At 46.7% G+C, this 27,033-nt stretch overlaps 2 protein-coding genes across 2 annotated transcripts in view; both read right to left on the reverse strand.

Moving 5' to 3' along the window:
- The window catches only part of CCM2L (CCM2 like scaffold protein), an 881,881-nt gene that overhangs the window by 28,347 nt on the left and 826,501 nt on the right, over positions 1–27,033 (reverse strand). The gene's annotated exons all lie outside the window — the stretch shown is intronic.
- LOC310709793 (uncharacterized protein) lies at positions 361–26,907 on the reverse strand (the record flags this gene model as incomplete). The annotated part of the gene is made up of 14 exons (XM_083509833.1): positions 361–1,466; positions 3,941–4,020; positions 4,725–4,800; positions 6,215–6,242; positions 7,232–7,299; positions 7,410–7,556; positions 8,390–8,446; positions 9,836–10,024; positions 11,406–11,485; positions 12,226–12,292; positions 13,482–13,566; positions 15,526–15,648; positions 21,223–21,327; positions 26,732–26,907. The coding sequence occupies 14 exons, from the start codon at positions 26,905–26,907 to the stop codon at positions 1,434–1,436; spliced, it is 1,314 nt and encodes a 437-aa protein (XP_083365959.1). The 3' UTR covers positions 361–1,433.

Raw genomic sequence — 27,033 nt, forward strand, 5'->3', positions numbered from 1 at the left:
TTCTTTCAGCTTTCACTTCCATGCATCACTACTGGGAAAGATACAAAAATGGGAAGATACAACCAGACAAATGCAGGAGAAGCAAAGTGTTCATTAATGCAGAGGGCTTGCTTGATGTAAAGCTTCATGTAGTTTGGGATAACAGATTATTAATTGTTGCTGTGCCCTTCATAATCACAGAAGAACAAGATGAAAGAGATGTGAGACAATAGCAGTAGCAGTAAAACAATATATTTTGCTGGTGTTGTAAACAAAACCTGCTCCTTTTTGCTTATTGGGGTATCCAAGAGCCCATATAGAGTAGGTTCCCTATCGGTAGGAGAAAATAACAGAGGCCAACCAGAGAATATTGAGAAGCAAAGCAGCTAGTAAGCCTCATCTTTATTGATCTGTTGCAACAGGGTGCTCCCCTCACACGCAGGAGGGAGAAGGAACCCAGAACAATGGTGTGCAGACTATAGACTTTTGAAATTGCCCACCCTGTAGCTCAAGACCACCCCCAAAACATCATACATACATCACAGAAGGAGGTGGTCTACAACAGAATTCCTGCCTGCCAGGATACCTGACAATGGTCACTGATTGCTTTACCTGGGCAGCCCGGCCATTCTTTTGTGATGGTAAATACTTTAATTCCTGAATCCAGGTCACAGGCTCACCCTATTCATACACAAATGCGCTCTTAAGACAGGTAAGCAAAAGACAATGGAGAGGCTTTCCCATTTCCTTCCTCCTTGCAGAGAAACATTTGAGGTCAATTTGGGAGAGTAAAAATGGTTTCAGGATTGTTCTCCTGTACTGTTTCAGACCATAGCTGTCAATGTTTCCCTTTTTTAAAGGGAAATTCCCTTATTCCGAATAGGATTCCTCGCAAGAAAAGGGAAAAGTTGACAGCTATGTTTCAGACACTTGGTTTACATACTTATGCATGTGTTTGCCTTGTAAATTTATGAACATTTAATTTATATATTTGAGACCTTAAATTCTTATAACACTGGGCAAGCACCTGCTAAGTGGTGGTTGGAGTATCGAAGGAGATCTGGAGACCTCCATGCTCATTTCATCCATTAAGAGGGATTGATACAATGGGAAATACCATTGTCTCCCCATTGGGCACTAACCACTTGAAAGCACTATCAAGGAAGCTCCAGTCAAATCAATGGGTGCTGCTTCACCAAGAGGAGCATTCAGGACCCCGTGTGTCGCTCCCACCTTGCACTGCCCATTGCCTCTTGCCACAACACAGACCTTTTAAGCAATTTAAACCCTAAGAGAGGCCTTTGCTACAGAAATCCTAGGCTTTCCAAATTTGGAGGCAGCACCATTTTCTGCTGCTGATTGGTGCTACTGAAGGAAATGGCCCCAAAGGGAACGGAAGTGGTGAGAGACGATTCTGGCTTCTTGGTTTTCAAGCAGGACTCCAGAGGACATCTTTACTTTGCGATTATAGAAACCAAAAGGAATTCCTATAGTGAAGAAAAAGAAAGAGTTCAAAATGTGCCCATCCGACTCCCGGAGTGTGATGTTTTCTCCCAATGCCAAAGACTTCTCTCCTCCAACTCTGCTTTTTGAGCCCTTCCCAGCGGCCTTCCACCCTCTGCCCCCTGACTCCTGGAGCCACAGGACCCTGCTGAGATCCCCTCCTTTTCCCTGGTGCCCCCGCAGCCTTCTCTTGACCTCTTCCATGCCCTCCTGAGGCCTTTTCTGTGGGCTAGAGGGTGCTCTTGAATCCTGGCCATGCCTCACACTGTCCTGGGTAGAGGGGAAAGGCGTGCCCAAACCTCTGGCCTTCTGCATGGCTGCAAACTAGCTGACCGTGTAAAGTTAAGCGTCACAACCATGCCTAGACCTTCTCCTGGTTCTGGTCTCACCCATAACCAGTGGTATGTGCAACCCCCCTCCCCAGAAAGTTAGACACAAGGGTTTGTGGCTCGCTGGCTGAGAAGAGTCCCCTGTCCTAGGGGAACCACAGTCTCCGTGACTCCACCGGAGTTGATGCCTTTTAAAGCCGACTGGACTCCTTTAAATGAAGCAACTCAGCTCAGTGAAGCTCAGGGCCGGGCTGCCCATGAGGAAGATGGAAGCAGCTGCCTCAGGCAGCAGAGTTCCACGGGGCAGGGTTGCTGCCAGCAGGGTTGCATGGAGACGACTTCCAGCAAGATCTCGGTCCAGTATACCTGAAGGAGCATCTGCACCCACATCGTTCTACCTGGACACTGAGGTCCAACGCCGAGGGCCTTCTGGCGGTTCCCTCATTGCGAGAAGCCAAGTTACAGGGAAGCAGGCAGAGGGCCTTCTCGGTAGTGGCACCTGCCCTGTGGAACGCCCTCCCACCAGATGTCAAAGAAGAAGAAGAAGAAGAAGAAGAAGAAGAAGAAGAAGAAGAAGAAGAAGAGGAGGAGGAGTTTGGATTTGATATCCCGCCTTTCACTCCCTTTTAAGGAGTCTCAAAGTGGCTCAGATTCTCCTTTCCCTTCCTCCCCCACAACAAACACTCTGTGAGGTGAGTGGGGCTGAGAGACTTCAGAGAAGTGTGACTAGCGCAAGGTCACCCAGCAGCTGCATGTGGAGGAGCGGAGACACGAACCCGATTCACCAGATTATGAGTCCACCGCTCTTAACCACTACACCACACTGGCTCTCAAGAGAAGAACAACTACCAGAATTTTAGAAGACATCTGAAGGCAGCCCTGTTTAGGGAAGCTTTTCATGTTTAACGGACTACTGTATTTTAATACTTTGTTGGAAGCCGCCCAGAATGGCTGGGAAAACCCAGCCAGATGGGCAGGGTATAAATAAATTATTATTATTATTATTACTATTATTATTATATTTAACAAGGTCTCACTGAAAGCTGCCACCACAGCCATACAACTCTGTTAGCAAGGCTTTGGGGGGAGGGCATCGGTGGTGGTGGTGACTTTTCTGTTTCACCTCAGATGGCGAAGCAGGGCGGGCAGTCCCTGGGGAAGGTTTAGCTAGCAAGCCTGATAGAATTGCAACTCCTGGTTGCTGCTGAAACAGGACCTGGCCTCTTCTCCTATGGAGGTCTCCAGCCTCAGCTGTCCAAGGCGCCTTTGCCTTGCCCCTGCAAAGGCCATTGCTTCAGGAGAATACCACCCCTGCACCCGAAATCTCCCCCTCTCCCTCTTTTCAGCAGACCCTTTCCTGCTGCCTCTTGGTCTGGCTGTGGGTTCCCCCTTGCACAGTTGCGCAACAACTCATCTCTTGCCGCCCGTTTGCCTTGCCATCAGGGCTTCCTACATAGAGCGCCTGCTCTGCTGAACTGCGGCAGGGAGCTGCACTCTGAGACTTTGCGGAAAGTCCTCTGCAGCACTCCAGGGCTATTCCTATAAATATAAGTTATATAAATTTTTATTTATACTCCGCCCTTCCTGGTTCAAAAACCAGGCTCAGGGCAGCTAACAACAGATTTATAACACTTAATTGTAAAAGCAGCATAAAATACAGTATAAAAACATGAATAACAATAAAATTCAAAAATCAATTTAGGGGAAATAAGCATGAGATAATCCCCAGGGCTAGCTGGCTGAATTGGTCCTACTTGGGCCAGCGAGGAGACCAGGAGAGAATTGGCTGTGGGGTCTCAGAGCGGGTGATCTTCATACAAGGGGAGGGGGAGGGAAGAGAAGGGAAATAAAAGATCAGGCTGAATTCAAATTAAAGGCCAGGCGGAATAGCTCTGTCTTACAGGCTCGACAGAAGGAGGTTAAATCCTGAAGGGCCCTGGTCTCATGGGACAGAGCATTCCACCAGGTCGGAGCCATCACTGAAAAGGCCCTGGCCCTGGTGGAGGATAGTCTGACTTCCTTAGCGCCCAGGACCTCTAAACTATGGTTATTCCTGCCCCTTAAGACCCTCCAGGGCTGCATCGGTCAAAGCCTGCATCCTGAACCTGGATTAAATGCCAAAGGCTCACATCATAGGACGTATCTTCCATCTTCATCACTTCGCCAATGTCTGGAACCAGTGGCAAGGGGAGCTCCTGCTGCAGGTAATCTGGAGAGAAGAAACACAACATGCACCAATTTGGGTCAACAGAAAGCATCCTGGTTCATGTCACTAGGCCAGATTGAGGAGGGGTGGGTAGTACCACGTTCCTCTCTCCTTGACATTAGGGCTTCTAGGTAAAAGTAAAGGTACCCCTGACTGTGAGGTCCAGCCGCAGATGACTTTAGAGTTGCAGCGCTCATCTCACTCTATAGGCAGAAGGAGCCGGCCTTTGTCCACAGACAGCTTCCGGGTCATGTGGCCAGCATGACTAAGCCGCTTCTGGCGAACCACAGCAGCGCATGGAAACGCCATTTCCCTTCCCGCAGTAGCGGTACCTATTTATCTACTTGCACTTTGACGTGCTTTCGAACTGCTAGGTTGGCGGGAGCAGGGACCAAGCAACGGGAGCTCACCCCGTCGCGGGGATTCGAACCGCCGACCTTCTGATCAGTAAGCCCTAGGCTCACTGGTTTAGACCACAGCTCCACCCACATCCCTTAGGGCTTCTACACAGCCCCAAAGGGGTGTTCCTCCAGAGAGCTTGGCTGAACTGAGGATCAGATGAAGGCTTCAGTTCAACCATCGGTGCTACCCAACAAGCAAGCTTTGTGGTTTGGGGCTGAAGCGATGGCTTGGAAGGAAACCTCAAAAGTGATCAAGGCTGTGACTGTACCTGAGTCAACGTCACCTCGGTACCCCACAACTCTTACCCAACGGACTCTCTTGGTACAGCACCTGCTCCAGCGTTTCCACAGCCTCGTATGCACTTCCGTGGAGCCGGGCCCTCTAGAAGAAGAGATGTGATCAGCAATGCAAGGAAGCAGCATGGAAAGGGAAGCGTCTCACCAGGTCCAACAGTACCATAATCCATGTGACTTCAATGGAGAGTCAGCATGAAGAGCCATCTCAAGGCACTTTGCTCCAGAGATGGACAATCCTTTTGACACCTCCCTCCTTCCCATTAATCAGTTGTGGTGCCTTGGGAAGAGCGTCACCTTCTCCTCCTGCAAACCCCTCCTGCAAAGCCATACCTGTTTTTATCCCAGATGTGTTTGCCACCCTGAGCTCTTTGGGAGGAGTGGAGGGATATAAATTTAACAAATACACAATTTAACAAATAAGTAAATATACTGTAGTTAGGGAGAACATTCCTGTTATGTACTGAGTTGAATAGGATCCAAAATGCAGCAGTCTAATTGGTCCTAGAACAATAGGATTCAGAATGCAGCAGTCTGATTGGTCCTAGAACACTAGGATCCAGAATGCAGCAGTCTGATTGGTCCACAGGAGCCACCCAATCCAGCTCCAGGTAGAAATGAATCCGCAACCTGATTGGCCTACAGGAGAATCCCAGAATTAGCCAATCATGTGGGGCCCATTGTGTAAATATAATGTATAATGTATATTTCAGGGGAACTTCCATTCCTCATTACTATGAGCTGAATGAAGAGCATGAAATCTACACTCAACTCCGAGTATATTTCAATTCCTTTGAGCTAGGCCAGGAGCAGCCAAGGCACTGGGCCCAGAACATAACTGTCGGCCACTGCAAATCCCGACATCACCCATGAACAAAACCTTAGACTGAACAGAAGCAGCACCAGCGGGTGGAAAGAGCAGACAAGTCAGCCTCTGAAGTCCTGACTGGAAGAAATTAAAAGACTATCTACAGAAATATTGTAAAATTAATGAATGATAGAATGATGTTGGATAGCAACTAAGGGGTTTCCAGCTGTAATGATTTAAGAGAATATGAAAAAAGGGTTATAAATGGGTTAAAATCTAATGGTAAGGATTTGCTGAACCAATAAATTGAAGTGGAATACAAAAAAGGGAGGTATGAGGAGGTCCGGGAAATAAGCTAGAAGAAAATAAGTAAAAGAAAAAATGTATGTTTTTAACTGTTTTTATTTTGTATTTTTCTTTTTTCTTTTTCATTTTTACTGTTATATTTCAAAAAATTTTAATAAATATTTTATTTTTTAAAAAAATGAAGTCCTGAGTTCAAATCCCTGCTTGGCCATGAACTGGCTGAGTGTCTTGGGCAAGACACTTAGAAGCTTTTAAGCCCAATCATGGCCTTTGCCGTGATTCTCTGAAGAGGGACTGTGAGGAAGGTCAAGCAAAACAGGGCTGAAGAAATTGATCTTGCTATACGACAGAATGTATTAGAATAGGTGGAATAGGTGGAAGAGCTTACGTTCTTGCCTTCCATGTCCAGAAATCCACTGCAAGGAAAAAGGAAATGCTTGTTAGAAGTGGCGTAGCACAAGATCCCCGTCAACTGCATTGCGCGTGATTCCCCCCGCCCCCGAATCTGAAGCTTCCCATCAAGGGTCAAAAATCCATATCTATTAATTAAATATATATACCACCCTTCATCCGAAGATCCCAGGGTGGTTCGCAACTGGGAAAAAAAATCTGAGCTTGGACTCTTAGCAACAACTATCTTCCAGTGCCCATCTGAGCCCACCAGTCTGCACTGTGCCCTGCAAAACGTGACCTGTATCCTGGTTGCCCCTGATATAGGAGAGCAGGACATGGGGCAGAGCTGCTCCTACCACTAGGCATGGTGAGGCGAGTGCCTTGGGTGGCCCATCCTGGGAGGCGGCGGGGCCCCTCGGCTCTTCCTCCTGAGGCCCCTGACCAGAGTCTTCTGTTTCAGAAGAGAGCTGTGTGCTGTGCCCCTTGCGCTCCACTTTTCTAACAACCCTTCAAGGCCTTGAATTATTACTTCATTATTATTCTCATCTATGGATGAAAACCGTCATCTCCAACTACTCGTAGCCTTTGGCTCCTGCCACTCGACTCACGTGAGCAAAGCGCCCCATTTTAATTGGGGCTTCTGTCTTTATGTTCAATCTTAACTGATTTTATTTGAGATTTCAGAAGAGGAAATCTTACGGCACACTGCTTAGAAATGACGGTGTTAAGCAGTATATTGTACTGTTTTGACTAGCATGCTTTATTGTTTTGATGGAATTGTTGTAGTGTGTACTTCAGTTATGTGTGTTTTCTGATTGCTCTTATACTTGTAAATCACATAGAAACCATCCTGGTAATTAATTGGTATATAAATTAAACAACAGCAGCAGCAGCAGCAGTATCTACCGGCATGCAACCTTTTGCTTCTATCATCCTGCACATGCAAGCAAGAAGTTCTATCAAGTACGTCAAGAGGCAATGACGCTGAATAGGGCGTCAGGGTGTTTGTTACCTGTCTAGAGTTAACGAGAGCTTCAGCTTGTTGTCTGTAATAAAAATATCAGCTGGTAAACAGTAAGCCTGCCATTAGAGGGAGAGAGAAAACAAGAGAAGGTCCATTCAGTGGAGGGAGACGGTGCTGATGGACCAAAAATGTTCTCCTCCAGAAGACTCCCCAGACTGGAACTCACATCAGTCAGAGTCCATATGGCGACCTCCATTTCCTTGGTATTGAACACCTCCATCTTTAATGGATGGATCACATAAAGATTACCATAGGCCCCATGGAATTTAGGTGGTCCACGAGCCGTTATGTTCGCCAGGTAGTCGTTCAGCTCCTGCAGAGACGCAGTTTAAATGGAAATATAAATCAGTCTTTATTTATTTTTTAGAAATTTATTTATTTGGTTTTTCAGATTGAATTTTTACAGCCACATATCCAACATACAACATTAAAAACTAGATTCCAAGGAATCTCTTGGACTTCCCTCCTCCCTTTTGTGGATCCGACTGTTAATCATTTCCTCCTGCATCTTTTATAATAATCCTGATCTTTTTATCTCTCCATTGTACCCAAAATTCACCATTAAACTACAAGTGATATTCTAATCCTACTAAAGCTTTTAGCTGTTTACAGTGGTTTTTAAGATAAGTTATAAATTGATGGATTATGCTGAAATGGCTAAAATGACTGGAAGATTCAGAAATCAGGAAGACCAAAAGTTTAATAAGGAATGGGGAAAATTTAATCGCATTTCCTAATGCAGAGATGACAACTTCCATTTGTTGAATCTGTTTTGTGACAACAGTGAGCAGTTGTCCCCACACACCCCAAGATCCTCATCATCCATTACAGACTGGTATTATACCTAAACACTTTTGATCTTGAACTCAAAAATTTATAAATTACCTCCTTTGGTCTTCCCGGTTGCTGTTTCTCCATCTTAGCTGTCTTCGTGTTGCCTGGTTGCTTTGATTTGTTTGTGGGAGCATCAAGAGGGAGTCCCAAGACTAAGTTCACAAGATTTCTTATGCCTGTTTTTGTTTCTTATTATGCATTTCTCATTTATATGAGAAAGCTTCATTAAAAATCATTTTAAAAAAAGGCAAAGAAATTTCAGAAGGGAAAACCATGTTTAAAAGCTGAGCTGTACTAATGCAATGTACTCACTTCATAAGAAACGTGCCCTGGAAGCGCAGGCAAAACACTTTCCAACAGGCAGTAGCCCTGGGAGATGTACATGGAATGAGAAATCAATGGAGAAGGTCAGAGCAGAGAAGTGGACTTTCATTCTCCCCCATTCTGCTGACTGTCCTTCCCCTCAGCTAAACTAATCTCCATTTGGCTGAGCCACACTTTGGCCTTACTATCTCGTGAGCTAACTTGCTATTTAAAACCCCCTCTGAACACAAGAACATCCATGTGTTGGATTAGTGTTAGAAGAAATTCGAAACCATTTTAAGCAGTTCTGAGTGAGGAGGAGATGTAATGTGTATTTAAGTCTTGCATGGGCCCAGAGTTTGCCCCACAGCAGGGGTGTCTGCAGTCAACAATTTTTGCTCACCCCCCCCCCCAAAGTTCAACAACTCTGGTCACTCCAATGGGTAGAACACTGCCAGTTTATTTATAGTGGAAGTAGATCGCTGCCTAAGGGATGCGGGTGGCGCTGTGGGTTAAACCACCGAGCCTAGGGCTTGCCGATCAGAAGAAGAAGAGGAGTTTGGATTTGATACCCTGCTTTATCACTACCCAAAGGAGTCTCAAAGCTGCTCACAATCTCCTTTCCCTTCCTCCCCCACAACAAACACTCTGTGAGGTGAGTGGGGCTGAGAGACTTCAGAGAAGTGTGACTGGTCCAAGGTCACCCAGCAGCTGCATGTGGAGGAGCGGAGACGCGAACCCGGTTCACCAGATTACGAGACTACTGCTCTTAACCACTACACCACACTGGCTTTCAGTGTGAGATCAGAAGGTTGGCGGTTTGAATCCCCACGACGGGGTGAGCTCCCGTTGCTCGGTCCCTGCTCCTGCCAACCTAGCAGTTCGAGAGCACGTCAAAGTGCAATTAGATAAATACCGTATTTTTTGCGCTATAAGACGCACCAGACCACAAGACGTGCCTAGTTTTTGGAGGAGGAAGACAAGAAAAAAAATATTCTGAATCTCAGAAGCCAGAACAACAAGAGGGATCGCTGCGCAGTGAAAGCAGCAATCCCTCTTGCTCTTCTGGCTTCTGGGATAGCTGCGCAGCCTGCATTCGCTCCATAAGACGCACACACATTTCCCCTTACTTTTTAGGAGGGGAAAAGTGAGTCTTATAGAGCAAAAAATACGGTAGGTACCGCTCTGGTGGGAAGGTAAACAGCATTTCCGTGCACTGCTCTGGTTTGCCAGAAGTGGCTTAGTCATGTTGGCCACATGACCCGGAAGCTGTACGCCGGCTCCCTCGGCCAATAAAGCGAGATGAGCACCGCAACTCCAGAGTCGGTCACGACTGGACCTAATGGTCAGGGGTCCCTTTAGATCGCTGTCTTTTGGAAGTTGGATATGCCTGCCCTACAGGGCCAAGGGCAGTGGAAGGAACCAGATGCAGCTACAACAGACAACGCTACTCACCAATCTGTGATCTTTGTCCACAACGAAGGGCTCAAAGGGGTATAAGAGCTGGTTAAAGTTCTGCTCCAGCTGGTTTTTCGTCATGGCAACGTCCGCAAGAGCTCCATCTTGCATTGCAGGAAGAGACTTCAAGAGGTCAGCAATCCTGCCTTCTGCTCTGCCCTCTGCTTCTCCTTCTCCTGCAGAGAGCTGAAAGCAGCAGCCGCAGGACTTGTGTGTTTCTCATGCATCTCTTGAACACCAGTAATGTCTTCAAACGGCCTTTTCCCTGTTACTTATAGCACTGTTGATGCCCCGGCTAGAGCCAACGTGCTTACATAAGAAAACCAGAAGAGCTTGCTGGATCAGGCCAACGGCCCACCTAGCCCCCTAACCTCTTCTTCTCACATTGGCCAATGAGATGCCTGTTTTAAGACCCAAATCAAGAGATGAGCCAACCACACTTGTAATCCCCAGAAACTGATATTCAGAGGTGGTTGATGTACTATGTTTATTTGTGACACTATGCATGTGACCTTGAATGTTGGCATTATGACAGACCTTCCCAAAGCTATGAAGAGGAGGTGTCTATGAGAGATGGTGGCCTCCAGGGCAGGCATACCATAAGGGTACGCTCTCAGGATTTGCACCAAAAAATGCCTATAATTCCCCCCATTTCCACAAAAGTGGATGAAATCCACCAGCATAGGAGGCAGTCCAGGGTTGATTAAGCATGCCAAATTGTAGACAGGTTCTTCCAGGGGGGTTAGAACAGGGCTTCTTTAAATTTTTATTTCCTTCAAGAGAAACTTTCCTTTCCTGCCAGAATTGGATGTACAGTGGTACCTCTAGTTACGAACTTAATTCATTCTGGAGGTCCGTTCTTAACCTGAAACTGTTCTGAACTAGAGGCGTGCTTTCACTAATGGGACCTCTTGCTGCCGCTGTGCCACCGGCACATGATTCTCGTTCTCATCCTTGGGCAAAGTACTCAACTCGAGGTAACTCTTCCAGGTTAGCGGAGTTTGTAACCTGAAGCGTTTGTAACCTGAGGCGTTCATAACTCGAGGTACCACTGTAATTTGCAGGTTAGGCCACCCCACCAGAGGGGGATGAAGCCTGATGATTTTGAGGTTCCACATAGCTACATTGCAAAGGTCCAGTTGGGTCCCTTCCAACTCTACGATTCTATTAACTTCCTTGAGCAACTTGTTCTGATACCAAATGACTCCTAGGACATTGCCTCAAATCTTTACATCTATGGTCTCGTAAAGAAGATTACTATCTGGTGCTGAACTGATACAGTCCTCCTTCTAATTACGTAATACAGTGGTTCTCAACTTGTGGGTCCCCAGATGTTGTTGGACTACAACTCCCATCATCCCTGAGCTCTGGCCTTGCTAGCTAGGGGTGATGGGAGTTGTAGTTCAACAACATCTGGGACCCACAGGTTGAGAAAGGCTGCAATAGCTAATACAAATCTAACAAATCCCATGAACGGTTGCCAGTGCTTTGCGCTACTAGGTCCCCTCGTTGATCTCTTTCTGAACAAGCAGGATCCCATCCCCTGTAGGCAATGCTTGGTACTTACGCCCAGGTCGAGGATGAGAACATCGTCTTGTATTTGGAAGCTCTGGAGAGAATACTGGATCCCGGCAGGTGACAAGTCAACTGCACAAAAGGCAAAAATGAGATAAGGAGAAAGGGCTTTCTTGTTGTGGGTTCAGGACTCCTGGAGGATGTCTCCCTTGAGCACACAGCTCTCCTGGCCTTGAGGAGACCTGGGAGGCCCGGGTTCAAATCCCCACTTGGCCATAAGCTCACTGGGTGACCTTGGGCCCGTCACGATCTCTGAACCTGTCCAACCTTGCAGGTTGTTGCGGGGATTAAATGAGGAGGTGGAGAACTACGCATGCCAGCTTGTGCTGCTTGGATTAAAAGGAGGAATATAAATACAACGAATAAGAAACTAAAACAATAAAAATAAAAGCACACACCCTTTTGATACAGTGCTGGCTTTCCCAAAATCTACAATAGTGGAATGGAATGTGGATAAATTAGGGTAAAAAAATAATGTTTCATTTGTTTTTCTTCAACCAAACAACCATGAGGCAGATTTCCCTGATTTTTTTGCAGATGCCCATTGTGAAAAACACCCCAGCATGAATCCCCATGTTTATTTTGTTTTGTTTCAAATTATTTATCACTTTCAATTTTACAGATTGGACATTTAACCAAATGCAAACCATCCATTTGCCACCAATTTCCCTTCCTTCATTCATGGTTCTTTTATTAGCCTTCTAACCGTGCATCTTCTGGCATGGGGCCTGTGAGGTGGAGGCAAGGAGCAACCACTCGACGCTTCTCTGTTTTGGAAGAAAAAGTCTTGAGGGAGAAAGGAAGGGACTCACCTAGGTCTTGGAGGCTCAGCAAGAAACCATCGGAGTCAGAAAGGGACGATAGCAAGAAGTCACAGGCCTGCAAGACAAAAGCCACAGAGCAAGGGGAGGCTGCTGTCATAGGAGCTGCAGGCATTGGGGTGTCTTGGGTGGTCTTTGCAATTAGCAGGGCAATTAGTGCCTGCTAATGAGTCATAATGTGGCAGTGGTCCAAAGGGCCACAATAAATGTGATAATGTGTACCCCTGTAAATCCTTGAGGGTGCTTTTAGTAGAGAAGTTATGGTAGCCTGCTACTTTATGAAACGGATGATTTTGCAAGTCGCCGCCCACCCACTGGGGCAGAAATAAAAGTAATATGTGAATACACATAAGTTGCTACATGGTGCAAATGGCTACACGTAACACAGGTCCCCAACATGCAAACTAACACAATGTAACAGAACACAGTGGGAATCAGAACTTAATCAGCAGAAATTGCCAGTGCTTATTGCACACATGTATTAAACATGAAATGAGGGAATGATGTATAGGATTGGTGGAAATTGAAATGCTTTGTTTGAAATTTTATAAATACCACTGCCTGGACCACTGGGCGGGGTTGCAGTTTTGTGGCACGATCCTATTGCTTTGCAATAAACAACGCTGGACTCCTAACTCCTCAGGTTTCTGAGTTTTATTGGCGTAAACTCAGGAGATACACTATTTTCTGGCTTACAACAACGAGACTCCTTCACACCAGAGCTGCCAGATTTCCTCATCTCTGTTTGTGCCGCATGTGTGCCAGTCCTTGTGCCACAAGGAGTTGCGCCAACAGAGGATCTTCTGAGCCAATACTTCAAACACAGGTAAAGGACCCCTGGATGGTTAAATCCAGTCAAAGGCGACTGTGGGGTTGCGACGCTCATCTCACTTTCAGGCCAAGGGAGCCAGCGTTTGTCTACAGACAGCTTTCCGAGTCATGTGGCCAGCAAGACTAAACTGCTTCTGGTGCTACAGGACACCGTGACGGAAACCAGAGCGTGCAGAAACGCCGTTTACATTCCCACCACAGTGGTATCTACTTATCTACTTGCACTGGCATGCTTTCGAACTGCTAGGTTGGCAGAAACTGGGGCAGAGCAACAGGAGCTCTCCCCATTCTGTGGATTTGAACCACCAACCTTCTGATCGGCAAGCCCAAGAGGCTCAGTGGTTTAGACCACGGCGCCACCCGCATCCCATACTTCAAATACAACCCCACCCAAGAATACTCTAGGTAAGACCTACGTTTGCGTCCAAAACAGGAACTAGATTTTTATCCAGGGACTTTTTCACCATCGGTGTGACGCCTTCCTTCAATGCTTTGACAGTTCTGAAGGGAAATAAAGGCAGTAGCAAAAATGAGAAAAGCTGAGAGAAGATAAGAGTTCCTCTTTAACCAGGTCTTTGACTGATTAACATCCAATGCCTTTTTTAAATGTGTTGGGAGGGGGTTATTAGGTTATTGGGTTATTGCTTCTGTTTTTATTTTGAATGTGTATTCCGTGCTTTTGTATTGTGATTTTATCTTGTGAACTGCCCTGAGACCTGCGGTGATAGAGCAGTACATAAATAAAAATAAATGGTAATAGAGCAGTTGTCTGCAAATCAAATGAAGGGCCAAGTACCACAGATGAAGGAGAAGCACCATAGTCTGAGGGTGAAATGCAATGAACGAAAGGGTGGGGGACAAATTGCCTTTTGTGAGTTCTTAGGACGGGCCTGGGACTACAGGTGGTTTTGGACTCTGCAGTTATATAATTCTGTTATTCCAGATATTATTCCCAGTGGCACCAAGTACAGTGGTACCTCGGGTTAAGTACTTAATTCATTCCGGAGGTCCGTTCTTAACTTAACCTGAAACTGTTCTTAACCTGAAGCACCACTTTAGCTAATGGGGCCTCCTGCTGCTGCTGCACCGCCGGAGCACAATTTCTGTTCTCATCTTGAAGCAAAGTTCTTAACCCGAAGTACTCTTTCTGGGTTAGTGGAGTCTGTAACCTGAAGCGTCTGTAACTTGAAGCGTATGTAACCCGAGGTACCACTGTATTAGCAAGTATTTAGGGGTTTCAGCTGTTGGAGTCATTCTGCATCCAGTCATTACGGTTGAACGGGCCGGATTTGTGGGATGTGAAACACAAGAGCAGTCAAGTACAATATTCCTAGAGGGAACATGTTTACACATGGGGAGGAATGTTTGTCCAGCCAGCAGGTAAACTTCCTGTTTCCTTCTGGGCTGGGACAGACTTCCTCTGCATGTGACTAGAGGTGGGTGTGGCCTCACCTGTGCAGGTAACGACAAAAGCACAGGGCAGCCATCTCTCTCTCTCTTTGACTACATGCTTCGAAGAAGCAACATCTGCTTAGCCAAAGATGCTCTCTTGGCCTCCAGCCAAGAGAGGACAGAGGGACTGGCTCCTTATGAGATAGTTTCCAGGTGTATGCTAAGTTTGCCTTCTGGGAGCCTATTGTGAACAGAATGATGTGTGAGTAAACCTTTTTATACTTTTATAGAAGACTGTGTCTTATCTTTTATGGGGAATAAGGGGGAAATACCAGAACAGTTATTATAGAGGCTTTAGCAAGCCTTAGCAACGCATCCGCTGTGAGTTTAAAAAGGGGAATGTTACTCTGCTAAATTGTGGAACTTGTTAACACAAGTTGGAAAGGCTATTATCAGACAATATATCCTCTCCTGCATCCCTGAACATTCCCACAGGATTTAGGTTTGATGAGACCCTAAGCCACTGAAGGTAATGGGACTCTTTTTATGTCCAGCTGTCCTTTGCCAACCACAAATTGTCACTGTTTTTAGGGAGTAGGCTGGCAGGCGGGGCCCATTACATTATAGGAACCGACACAGCACAAAACACTGTTGCTGTAGGTAAGTTTTATTTTATTTGTTTTCTATCTTAGATTTTGGAAATGTACATCCAGGTTTTTTCCCCTTAATTTTTTGGGGAGCCCCCGAGAGAGTGGGGCCCTAAGCTATAGCTTGTTTAGCTTATACGTAAATCTGGCACTAGTGGAACTGGTTGCAATGGCCCTCCATTTCCCATGGGGAATTGGGTAGGATTTACTAGCAGGGCTATTCCCAGGAAAACCTCAGCAGGGTGCAGATTCAAGCTGCCTTGAGACATAATGTTTGCAGACTAACCCTCCAGCAAAATGCCTGGAGAGGACTCCCGTTTCGTGCCTTTACCTGCCATGCTGAGTCCCAAATGACCAATATGTCTGTGTCCCTCCTTTCCCTGCCCCAGAATCTGGTCCATGCTCTCAGATGGATATTTACTTGTACCAGGTTTTGATGTGCGATATCCCAGCACAGGAGTGGCAGCTCTGGAGGCGGAATCCACCGCTGCTTCCATTAGCAACAGCGGAGAAATTCTTTGTCACTTGAATCTCAACGTCTTTGCTGAAGGCATCCGGGGAAAAGGAAAGAGATAATTTATTGCAACTTGGAGACTCAGAGTGATAATAGTTTTAGCCTTGCAGAAGCCTGGTGAGCATAGCCTGGGAGACAAAATGTAGGAATCGTAGAAGGAAACCCAAGCGTCCAGCGCTGCAATGCAGGAAGGACAGCTAAGGAATCCCTGACGGATGGCTGTCCATCATCTTGAACTTCAGGGCCAATTAGGGATTTGAACTTTCCCAACCCAAGCCCTGCACTCCCACGAATCTGGGCCAAAAGACAGCCTTTCCTTGAAGCTGGCAATAATGTTCCACTCATTACTTGATTAATAATAATAATAATTTATACCCCACCCATCTGGCTGGGTTTCCCCAGCCACTCTGGGTGGCTCCCAACAGAATTAAAAGTGCAACATCATGCTTGTCTTGGTTTTCCATTGATTTTAGTCTGCAGCTTTGGAGGTTTCCATCCAAATGTCACAAGATCTCACTTGCTTTTTATATATTAGATTTCTCATTTATTGCACTTAGTTCATTAGGAGAAATAATATAAGATGGAGAAGCCACTGTCTCTAAGGTCTGGGCAAGATAAGCAACCCAGTAAAGCATAGGTGATATATATATATATATATATATATATATATATATATATATTTGCTTTCGTAGATTTTCACGGGTACAGGAATGCAGGTTTTGGTGTCTTCGGGTGTCTTCCCGTGTAAGAGTTGGGGTGTCTAGGCGACGTTTCGACGAGGTCTCACTCGTCATCTTCAGGCTGGTGCTTTCGGCTTCTTGTTACTGGAACAGAGCAGGATCTCAGTGTTTGAGTTCCTATAAATACTGTTGAGGGGGCTATACACCACACCCCCTCAACAGTATTTATAGGAACTCAAACACTGAGATCCTGCTCTGTTCCAGTAACAAGAAGCTGAAAGCACCAGCCTGAAGATGACGAGTGAGACCTCGTCGAAACGTCGCCTAGACACCCCAACTCTTACACGGGAAGACACCCGAAGACACCAAAACCATATATATATATATATATATATATTTGTTTTCGTAGATTTTCACGGGTACAGGAATGCAGGTTTTGGTGTCCTCGGGTGTCTTCCCGTGTAAAAGTTGGGGTGTCTAGGCGACGTTTCGACGAGGTCTCACTCGTCATCTTCAGGCTGGTGCTTTCGGCTTCTTGTTACTGGAACAGAGCGGGATCTCAGTGTTTGAGTTCCTATAAATACTGTAGAGGGGTGTGGTGTATTGCCTCAAAAGTTCTGGGCAGAGGGGAAGTTCCCAGGCTAGTGTTCTTTTCTTCTTTTGTTCCTTAATTACTTGAGGGATATCTTGAGTGATTTCTTGGGTGATATTCTGAGTACCACTTAGGTGGGTCATTAGGTGTGGATTAGTTGCTAAAGCCTTCGTGTCTTGACCTCTTGAATTTGTGAAGAGTTTTTCTGGGAAGATGGCTGTACTGCACTTAGTTGTGCTTTGGCTTGGCTTCGTGTATAGGGGCGAGCTGTGGTTTTGTGCCCTGTGCCAGCCAGATCTGTGTAGGGATTGCAGGGGGGTGCAGCATCCGGAGGTGCCACTATGGTTTGGTTACTGGATGGTGTCTGTAATTTATCTGTGGAGAGGGTCTGGGTTTGGGTCTGGTGTGGTTGATTGGTGGTGGCGTTCTGTGTGCCTCTGGATCTGGTGTCGGTTTTTGTGGGGAGGGCTAATTTCCAGATGTCTGGCAGGCGGGACGTGTCGTCACGCTTGTTCATGTTGTGAGGGTGTTTCTCTATCTCGATGGCTTCCATGATTATTCTCTTGTGGTGATGTTCCATGTTAAAGAGCAATTTGGAATCTGCAAAATTAATTTCGTGTCCTGTTTCTTTCATGTGTTGGAAAAGAGAGGAAGATTTTTCTTCTTTTTTGACGGCATTCTTGTGTTCTGCGATACGTGCATTTATTCGTCTGTTTGTTTGTCCAATGTACGTGGCTGGGCAGACTTTGCAGGGTATTTCATAGACCCCTTGGTTTTCCAACTGGATTTTATCTTTGGGGTTTCTGAGGATATTGGCTATTTTTTGGTTGGTGCAAAAGGCTGTTTTGATATTGTGTTTATGGAGGATTTTGCTAATTTTATCTGTAGTGCCCTTGATATAAGGAAGGAGGGCCATGCCATTGTTTTCTTCTGTGTCTTGGTTTTTGGGGGGTGTTTCTTTTTGGATTAGCTTCGTAACCCTGTTTTGCTGGTATCCATTGGCGATTAACACATTTGAGAGATTCTGTAACTCAGTTGTCAAGTGGTCTTTGTCAGCCAGGCGTTTGGTTCTGGAGATGAGGGTCTTGGCTACGGAGTTTATTTGTGCAGGGTGGTGGTGTGATTGAGCATGTAAGTAGCGGTTGGTGTGTGTTTTTTTCCGGTAGATAGTGTGTCCTAGGGAGCCATCAGGTTTTTTGTAGATTAGGACGTCAAGGAAGGGAAGCTGGTTGTTGGCTTCTATTTCCATAGTGAATTGTATTTTGGGGTGTAGGCTGTTGAGATGTGTGAGGAAGCTATCTAGTTTTTCTTTCCCGTGTGGCCAAATTACAAAGGTGTCGTCAACATATCTGAGCCAAAGTTTGGGTTTGTGTTCTGACTTGTCTAAAGCATTGGTTTCAAAGTGTTCCATGTACAGATTTGCGATGACCGGTGAGAGGGGTGATCCCATAGGTGCTCCTTCTATCTGTTTGTATCTTTGTCCATTGTGGATGAAGTACGTGTTGGTTAGGCAGTGGTTGGTCAGGTCCAGGATGTATTCGGGGGGATTGTATTTGTTTTGAATGGCTGTCCGATGTGTTCAATGCCACTGTTGTGATGAACACATCGGACTACCAAGCAAAACTATCAAATCTACTCCAAGACCCTACCTACCAACCTATAAAAACAGATCCCACCACCTATCTGGAAAAAACCACCAAATCCAAAATAAAAGCCTCTCCTATCAGTGAAGAAATCCAGCTAAGAATCATCCCCAGAGAAAAATCATCCAGATGCCCCAAACTCTACGGCCTCCCCAAGATACACAAAGAAGGAACACCACTCAGACCAATAGTCAGCTCCATAGGCTCACCTCTACAAAATCTCGCTAAATTTCTCGCTAAGCAACTTCAGCCCTATGCAGAATCCATCTCTTCACACGTTACAAACTCCTTCCAGTTCATAGAAACAATAAAGAAGCAAAACCTACACCCCGATGACCTACTTGTGAGCTTCGATGTTATATCTCTCTTCACACAAGTGCCCATTAATGAAGCCTTGACAGCCATTCAAAACAAATACAATCCCCCCGAATACATCCTGGACCTGACCAACCACTGCCTAACCAACACGTACTTCATCCACAATGGACAAAGATACAAACAGATAGAAGGAGCACCTATGGGATCACCCCTCTCACCGGTCATCGCAAATCTGTACATGGAACACTTTGAAACCAATGCTTTAGACAAGTCAGAACACAAACCCAAACTTTGGCTCAGATATGTTGACGACACCTTTGTAATTTGGCCACACGGGAAAGAAAAACTAGATAGCTTCCTCACACATCTCAACAGCCTACACCCCAAAATACAATTCACTATGGAAATAGAAGCCAACAACCAGCTTCCCTTCCTTGACGTCCTAATCTACAAAAAACCTGATGGCTCCCTAGGACACACTATCTACCGGAAAAAAACACACACCAACCGCTACTTACATGCTCAATCACACCACCACCCTGCACAAATAAACTCCGTAGCCAAGACCCTCATCTCCAGAACCAAACGCCTGGCTGACAAAGACCACTTGACAACTGAGTTACAGAATCTCTCAAATGTGTTAATCGCCAATGGATACCAGCAAAACAGGGTTACGAAGCTAATCCAAAAAGAAACACCCCCCAAAAACCAAGACACAGAAGAAAACAATGGCATGGCCCTCCTTCCTTATATCAAGGGCACTACAGATAAAATTAGCAAAATCCTCCATAAACACAATATCAAAACAGCCTTTTGCACCAACCAAAAAATAGCCAATATCCTCAGAAACCCCAAAGATAAAATCCAGTTGGAAAACCAAGGGGTCTATGAAATACCCTGCAAAGTCTGCCCAGCCACGTACATTGGACAAACAAACAGACGAATAAATGCACGTATCGCAGAACACAAGAATGCCGTCAAAAAAGAAGAAAAATCTTCCTCTCTTTTCCAACACATGAAAGAAACAGGACACGAAATTAATTTTGCAGATTCCAAATTGCTCTTTAACATGGAACATCACCACAAGAGAATAATCATGGAAGCCATCGAGATAGAGAAACACCCTCACAACATGAACAAGCGTGACGACACGTCCCGCCTGCCAGACATCTGGAAATTAGCCCTCCCCACAAAAACCGACACCAGATCCAGAGGCACACAGAACGCCACCACCAATCAACCACACCAGACCCAAACCCAGACCCTCTCCACAGATAAATTACAGACACCATCCAGTAACCAAACCATAGTGGCACCTCCGGATGCTGCACCCCCCTGCAATCCCTACACAGATCTGGCTGGCACAGGGCACAAAACCACAGCTCGCCCCTATACACGAAGCCAAGCCAAAGCACAACTAAGTGCAGTACAGCCATCTTCCCAGAAAAACTCTTCACAAATTCAAGAGGTCAAGACACGAAGGCTTTAGCAACTAATCCACACCTAATGACCCACCTAAGTGGTACTCAGAATATCACCCAAGAAATCACTCAAGATATCCCTCAAGTAATTAAGGAACAAAAGAAGAAAAGAACACTAGCCTGGGAACTTCCCCTCTGCCCAGAACTTTTGAGGCAATACACCACACCCCTCTACAGTATTTATAGGAACTCAAACACTGAGATCCCGCTCTGTTCCAGTAACAAGAAGCCGAAAGCACCAGCCTGAAGATGACGAGTGAGACCTCGTCGAAACGTCGCCTAGACACCCCAACTTTTACACGGGAAGACACCCGAGGACACCAAAACCTGCATATATATATATATATATATATATATATATATATTCAAGACAGAAATCTTACAAAAGGGGAGAATGCTTGATTATTATTTTTCTAATTTAGTGATTTTAAAAACTTTTTTGTATGTTCAAATCAAATTCCAGTAGAACATTACTATAAACCAAAAGACAACCTCGCATTAATCATTTTGCATAAGACTCCAGTTGGGGCTCATCACTGGTGAAGTAGCACAATGTAGGTAATATCAGCCTAAATTACAAACATACTGGGCGTGAGGGGGTGGGAGCTAGAAACGAATGTCCCTACACTTACACATTAATTTGGAATATTTCTGCCTCACTCTTCGGCAAACCAAGGTTCCTAGATTAGTTTGCAGAGATCAATGGGAAGGCATTCAAAGTTGCTCAGGCTGTTTGGAGCCCCTTTGAGCTGAGAGGATGGAATCCTGCATCCTTAAGGAACAGATTGTTGGGGTTCCTCCTTCTCCCAAATTCCACAGACGTGGAGAGTTTCCATACTCTTGTTCCTCAAGGCTGTTTCCTAAAATGAAGATGCTTACAAGGAACTCACTATTCAAAGTAGATCCCGAATTGCACACTGAGATGGATGTTGAAGGAATCATTGGATCGCATGGCTATTTCGACAGCTGGGAGATACGGGGTCTCCACCTTCAGCCTGCAAAGAGAACGAACTCAGATAGGGGGCCCAGTCTATGCGAGGAGCGCCAAGTGGGAATGTGCCTGAAACTTCGGGTTTTACCTGCCTTATGCCCCAAGGATAAAAGCGCAATCCACTGGGACATTTTCTTGGAGAAGGCCTATTAAACTGAATGGGGGCCACATATAATATTGTTGTAGGTTTGGGGCTCTGTCTGGATGGTGCCCGGAGTCCTTCCAATTCTTTTTTTATTATTATTGACTTAAGAAAATTACCATACAGACAGCAAAACAAAGAAGTCTAAGTTAACATTGCCTTCTACCAATAAGAAATAATAATAACTATTACAATAATGAAAATACTAAAAATACATTTACTTCCCCCTTTTGAACTTACAATATATTACTATTCTATAAGAATCTATTATATCCTTTGCTGTCCCATATATTATTTTATTTCCCAAATTCAACCTAACCCTCCCCTCCTCCCCACTGCTTCTTCCAATTCTTGGGGTCTTGGACCCAGTGAGACTCAGAATCTAATAGAGGACTCTGTTGCTGAACTGGTCAGGTGATTTTCTGTGTAAGACAATGGCCTTGCCTGGGCCTCATGAGCATCCCAAAAGAGTGAGCCAAGCTGCAAGAGCTGCTGCTAAGTGATGGGGCTCTCCAGGCTAATGGGTGGGGCTTCCTCACACCTCACCTGGCTGCTAGGTAGGAGAAGGATAGCCAGAGTTTTGGGGTGTGAGCTGAGCAGGAAGCAGGCTGGAAGCTGGAGACACAGAGACCAGCTTGCTCTGTGCTGGATCCAAAGTTATGACCAATGGAAAAGTAAGATTTGTTGGGGTGTCGGTGCTGTGAACCCCTCCCTCCTATGCTCAGGTTGTATATATGTGTAAATAAGACCAAATCATCCTAAAGACACCGCAGTCTGCTGACCTTCGTCTCAAGGAAACAGGACCTGGGTAAGAGCCTGCAAGCCCCAGGGTCTCTCACTGCTTGGAGATTGGGATGGCGGGTAGCAAAACAACAGCAACAACAACAACTATTATTATTTATACCCCGCTCATCTGGCTGAGTTTCCCCAGCCACTCTGGGCGGCTCCCAATTGAGTGTTAAAAACAATACATCATTAGATCCCTTAGATCTATCCAATTACCGCCCAGTTTCGAATCTTCCATTCCTGGGTAAGGTGATTGAGAGAGCGGTTGCTGAACAGCTTGGTAGGTTTCTGGATGAAACATCGGCTCTGGATCCATTCCAGTCCGGCTTCCGCGCTGGTCATGGGACCGAGACGGCCCTGGTCGCCCTAACAGATGATCTTCGTAGACAGCTGGATCGAGGCGGGTCGGGGCTGCTGATTCTTCTAGATCTGTCAGCAGCTTTCGACATGGTCGATCACGAACTTCTGGACCACCGCCTCGCCGACATGGGGATCCAGGGCACAGTCCTTCAATGGCTGCGCTCGTTTCTCTCTGGTCGGGGACAGAGGGTGGCGCTTGGGGGGGAACTGTCATCCCGCCACTCCTTGGTGTGTGGAGTGCCTCAGGGTGCGATTCTCTCCCCGATGCTTTTTAACATCTTTATGCGCCCCCTCGCCCAGCTTGTCCGGAGTTTTGGGCTGGGCTGCCATCAGTATGCTGATGACACCCAACTCTATCTGTTGATGGATGGCCATCCTGACTCGGCCCCAGACACACTGACCAGATGTTTGGAAGCTGTGGCTGGATGGTTACGTGGGAGCCGGTTGAAGCTAAATCCTTCGAAGACAGAGGTCCTCTGGCTGGGACGGGACGATATGGGATTGAGGGGTCAACTCCCATCTCTTGCGGGGGTGCAATTAGTGCCAGCACCGTCCGTTAAGAGTTTGGGTGTAATCTTCGATACCTCCCTCTCCATGGAGGCGCAGATTGCAGCTATAACAAAGGCGGCATTTTTTCATCTCCGCCAAGCTAAGCAGTTGGCTCCTTACCTCTCTCGCCCTGACCTAGCCACTGTGATCCACGCGACGGTCACCTCCAGACTGGATTATTGTAACTCGCTCTACGTGGGGCTGCCCTTGAGACTGACCCAGAAACTCCAGCGGGTGCAGAATGCCGCAGCGAGACTCCTTACGGGGTCTTCACTGCGGGATCACATTCATCCGGTGCTATACCAGCTGCACTGGCTCCCGGTGGAGTACAGGATCAGGTTTAAGGTGCTGGTTTTAACCTTCAAAGCCCTACACGGCCTAGGACCCTCGTATCTACGGGACCGCCTCTCCTGGTATGCCCCACAGAGGAACTTACGGTCCTCAAATAAAAACATCTTGAAGGTCCCAGGCCACAGAGAGGTTAGGCTGGCCTCAACTAGAGCCAGGGCCTTTTCAGCTGCGGCTCCAACCTGGTGGAACGCTCTGTCACAAGAGACAAGGGCCCTGCAGGACTTGACATCCTTCCGCAGGGCCTGCAAGACAGAGCTGTTCCACCAGGCCTTTGGTTAGGGCACAGCCTGACTCCCTCCTTTGGCAATCTCTACAATACTTTAGTTTATGGTTGCCATCAATTTTGATTTTAATTAATTCTTATGATGTTTTTATAATGTTGCACTATTTTAGTGCTGTTAGCCGCCCTGAGCCCGGCTTCGGCTGGGGAGGGCGGGATATAAATAAAATTTATTATTATTATTATTATTATTATTACAGCATTAAATATTAAAAACTTCCCTAAACAGGGCTGCCTTCAGATGTCTTTTAAAAATAGGATAGCTGCTTATTTCCTTGACATCTGGTGGGAGGGCGTTCCATAGGGCGGGTGCCACTACCGAGAAGGCCCTCTGTCTGGTTCCCTGTAACCTCACTTCTCGCAATGAGGGAACCACCAAAAGGCCCTTGGCACTGGATCTCAGTGTCCAGGCTGAACGATGGGAGCGGAGACGCTCCTTCGGGTACTGTATACAGGATTGAGGAATATTGTTGTTCTCTTACAGAGTTCCCATTCCAAAGTGGGAACTCAGCTACACAGGTCAATTATAACATTAAAAATGCGTTAAAAAATGTGATACCGAGGGCGCTTTACAGCAGTACATCAAGAGCTATGTAACATTTTTTTTCTTATTGTTTTTTTAGATCCCTGTCAATCCAACCAGGGTTTAGCTGCCCATATCTGGTGCTCCCATGAAAATCTCTGCCCTCAGCTGTGCCAACCATTCTCCACACCAGTACAGGCCCTACCTGGGTGATAGATTTTCTAAGTATCCGAAGAAGAACCTTCCAGCGCCGTGCCGTGGCTCTGGGTTGCGGGCCGAAATCAAATGGGTTAGTTCTTCTCCCAGGTTGGACTCGACCAGGCACTTTGCAAGCTCTGAAAGAAATGCAAGTCCATTATAACTGTGAGTTTGACTGTGCGCATAGCCATGAGCTCTGCTAGAGAGCATGGTCTGAGGAGGATGAGCTCCTGCAGGGAGGAAGCCAGGATGAACGAGAAAGGGAGCTAAGGGAGGAGTTAGCAGCCAGCAGCAGCTCTGCTTAGCTGACTGCAGCTTCTGGGAGCTTGTGGCTTGGAAATAGTGGAGGTGGGGGGGGTTGCAAGGGCATTTAGAGGGGTGGCCCAGAATGCTTTCTCACAGTGTATGTAGGACCAAGAGACATGGATGGTGAGGGAGCTGCTGCGGTGACTTGCAACACCTGCACCATGTTTATCTTCCTGCCTGAGAACGTGCAAAACTGCACCTGCAGCAAGTGCAAGCTGGTTGCCTTGCTGGAAGAGAAGGAACATCAGCTTGGGGCACTGGGAGCTACTGGGCAAGAGGAGGAATCTCTCAACAAAGCAGAGTGGACTGTTTTGGAGCCATGACACAGATGGGGTGACCTTAAGAAGGAGGAATAGCGTTCACTGCAAGAGCTGAACACCTGGAGGACCGTGACGCCAAGAAGCAGGGCTGTCAGGAACCATGCTGTGTCACTGCAACTGCAAAATTGACACCTGTCAGGATGCTGTCAGTGGCTCCCGGCTGGTTGCCCAGGAAAAGACAAGGGAAAGTTTCCTAGCATCCTTTTTTATTTCAATCTTTACAGAGAGAGGCTATAGAACCCAGCCTCTTAGATAATGGCGTTGTCCCGAAAGAATCTCCACCCGTCATCTCTCCCACTTCCTTGTTTGTCATTCTCATCATCTCCTCTAGGGGTGCTGCCATGTGCCCTCGGTCTCTGGGCTCTTTGCTCTCCTACTTTTAAGGCTCGCCGGGTTCTGGGAGATGGAGGGTCTGGAATGCTTTCTAATGGCAACGTGTCAGCCGGGTGTTGTTGCTCCGGCTCTCCCATGATTTCCCAGCTTTCCCCCTCATTTGCCTCTGAGCTGTAAGGTAAAGCCAAAGGGACCCCTGACCATTAGGTCCAGTCGTGACCGACTCTGGGGTTGCGGCGCTCATCTCACTTTATTGCCCAAGGGAGCTGGCGTACAGCTTCCAGGTCATGTGGCCAGCATGACTAAGCTGCTTTTGGAGAAACCAGAACAGCGCACGGAAACACCGTTTACCTTCCTGCCAGAGTGGTACCTATTTATCTACTTGCACTTTGACGTGCTTTCGAACTGCTAGGTTGGCAGGAGCAGGGACTGAGCAACGGGAGCTCACCCCGTCACGGGGATTCAAACCGCTGACCTTCTGATTGACAAGCCCTAGGATCTGTGGTTTAACCCACAGTGCCACCCACGTCCCACTTCTGAGCTGTGGCTTCCCTCAAACCCCTGTTGTAAATCCATACAGTGGTACCTTGGGTTACATACGCTTCAGGTTACAGACCCCACTAACCCAGAAATATTACCTCAGGTTAAGAAGTTTGCTTCAAGATGAGAACAGAAATTGTGCTCCGGTGGTGCAGCAGCAGCAGGAGGCCCCATTAGCTAAAGTGGTGCTTCAGATTAAGAACAGTTTCAGGTTAAGAACAGACCTCCGGAACGAATTAAGTACTTAACCTGAGGTACCACTGTACTGTCTTCCTCTTGCTCCTCCCTGGAAGGGTCAGGATGGGGAAGCAGTCTCCACCATTCCTCCCCTGCTCAGTCCCTGACAACACCATGCCTTTGCCTCAGGTTCAGATTCTGGGCCAGAGGAGCAAGGACAACAGTTGCAGACTTCAGAATACGCCAAGGTAGCTGTGAAAGGTGTAGAGGATAGAACAATTCCTGCCCCTCCCCAGAGGAGGAAGAGACGTGTGGTGGTGGTGGTCAAGCCCATGTTTTGCCTGCAGAATAGGCTCATTTCCTAGCATCTCCTGTTAAAGGAACTCAATTTCCTCTGCCCGGGGAAAGGAGACTCACTCACCAGGCTGGCAGTGCCTACATTTTCCAAAATCCTCTGCCCATCCACCTCTTGTGCCAGCTGCTTGGCAAGGTGGATCTGCCTACACTATCTGATACGGAAGATGGAATGTTTTCATTTCTCACGATCCTCCCAGAGGCAGCTGTGATTGTGTGGCTTCCCCAGTCTGGGAGGTGTCAGTGTGACGCTTACTTTCTTCCAGGTATTTCTTCTTGATCCTCAGAAAGACCCCCCGGCCCTCATGTCCCAGAGTCAGGCTCAGGAAACCGCAGAAGAAGAGAAGTCTCCACGCTCGGACCATCTTCTCCTCTTATTGCAGAAATTTCTAGCATGAAGTTCACAAGAAGGATGCCAGAAACCTAGAGGTGCCTGTTAGAGATGATAGGGAAATATTCAGGAGGGTTCAGTCCAGCGTCAAATATAGGGA

Source organism: Podarcis liolepis, assembly GCF_965112155.1.
Source record: "Podarcis liolepis genome assembly, chromosome: 6".
Lineage (NCBI taxonomy): Eukaryota > Metazoa > Chordata > Lepidosauria > Squamata > Lacertidae > Podarcis > Podarcis liolepis.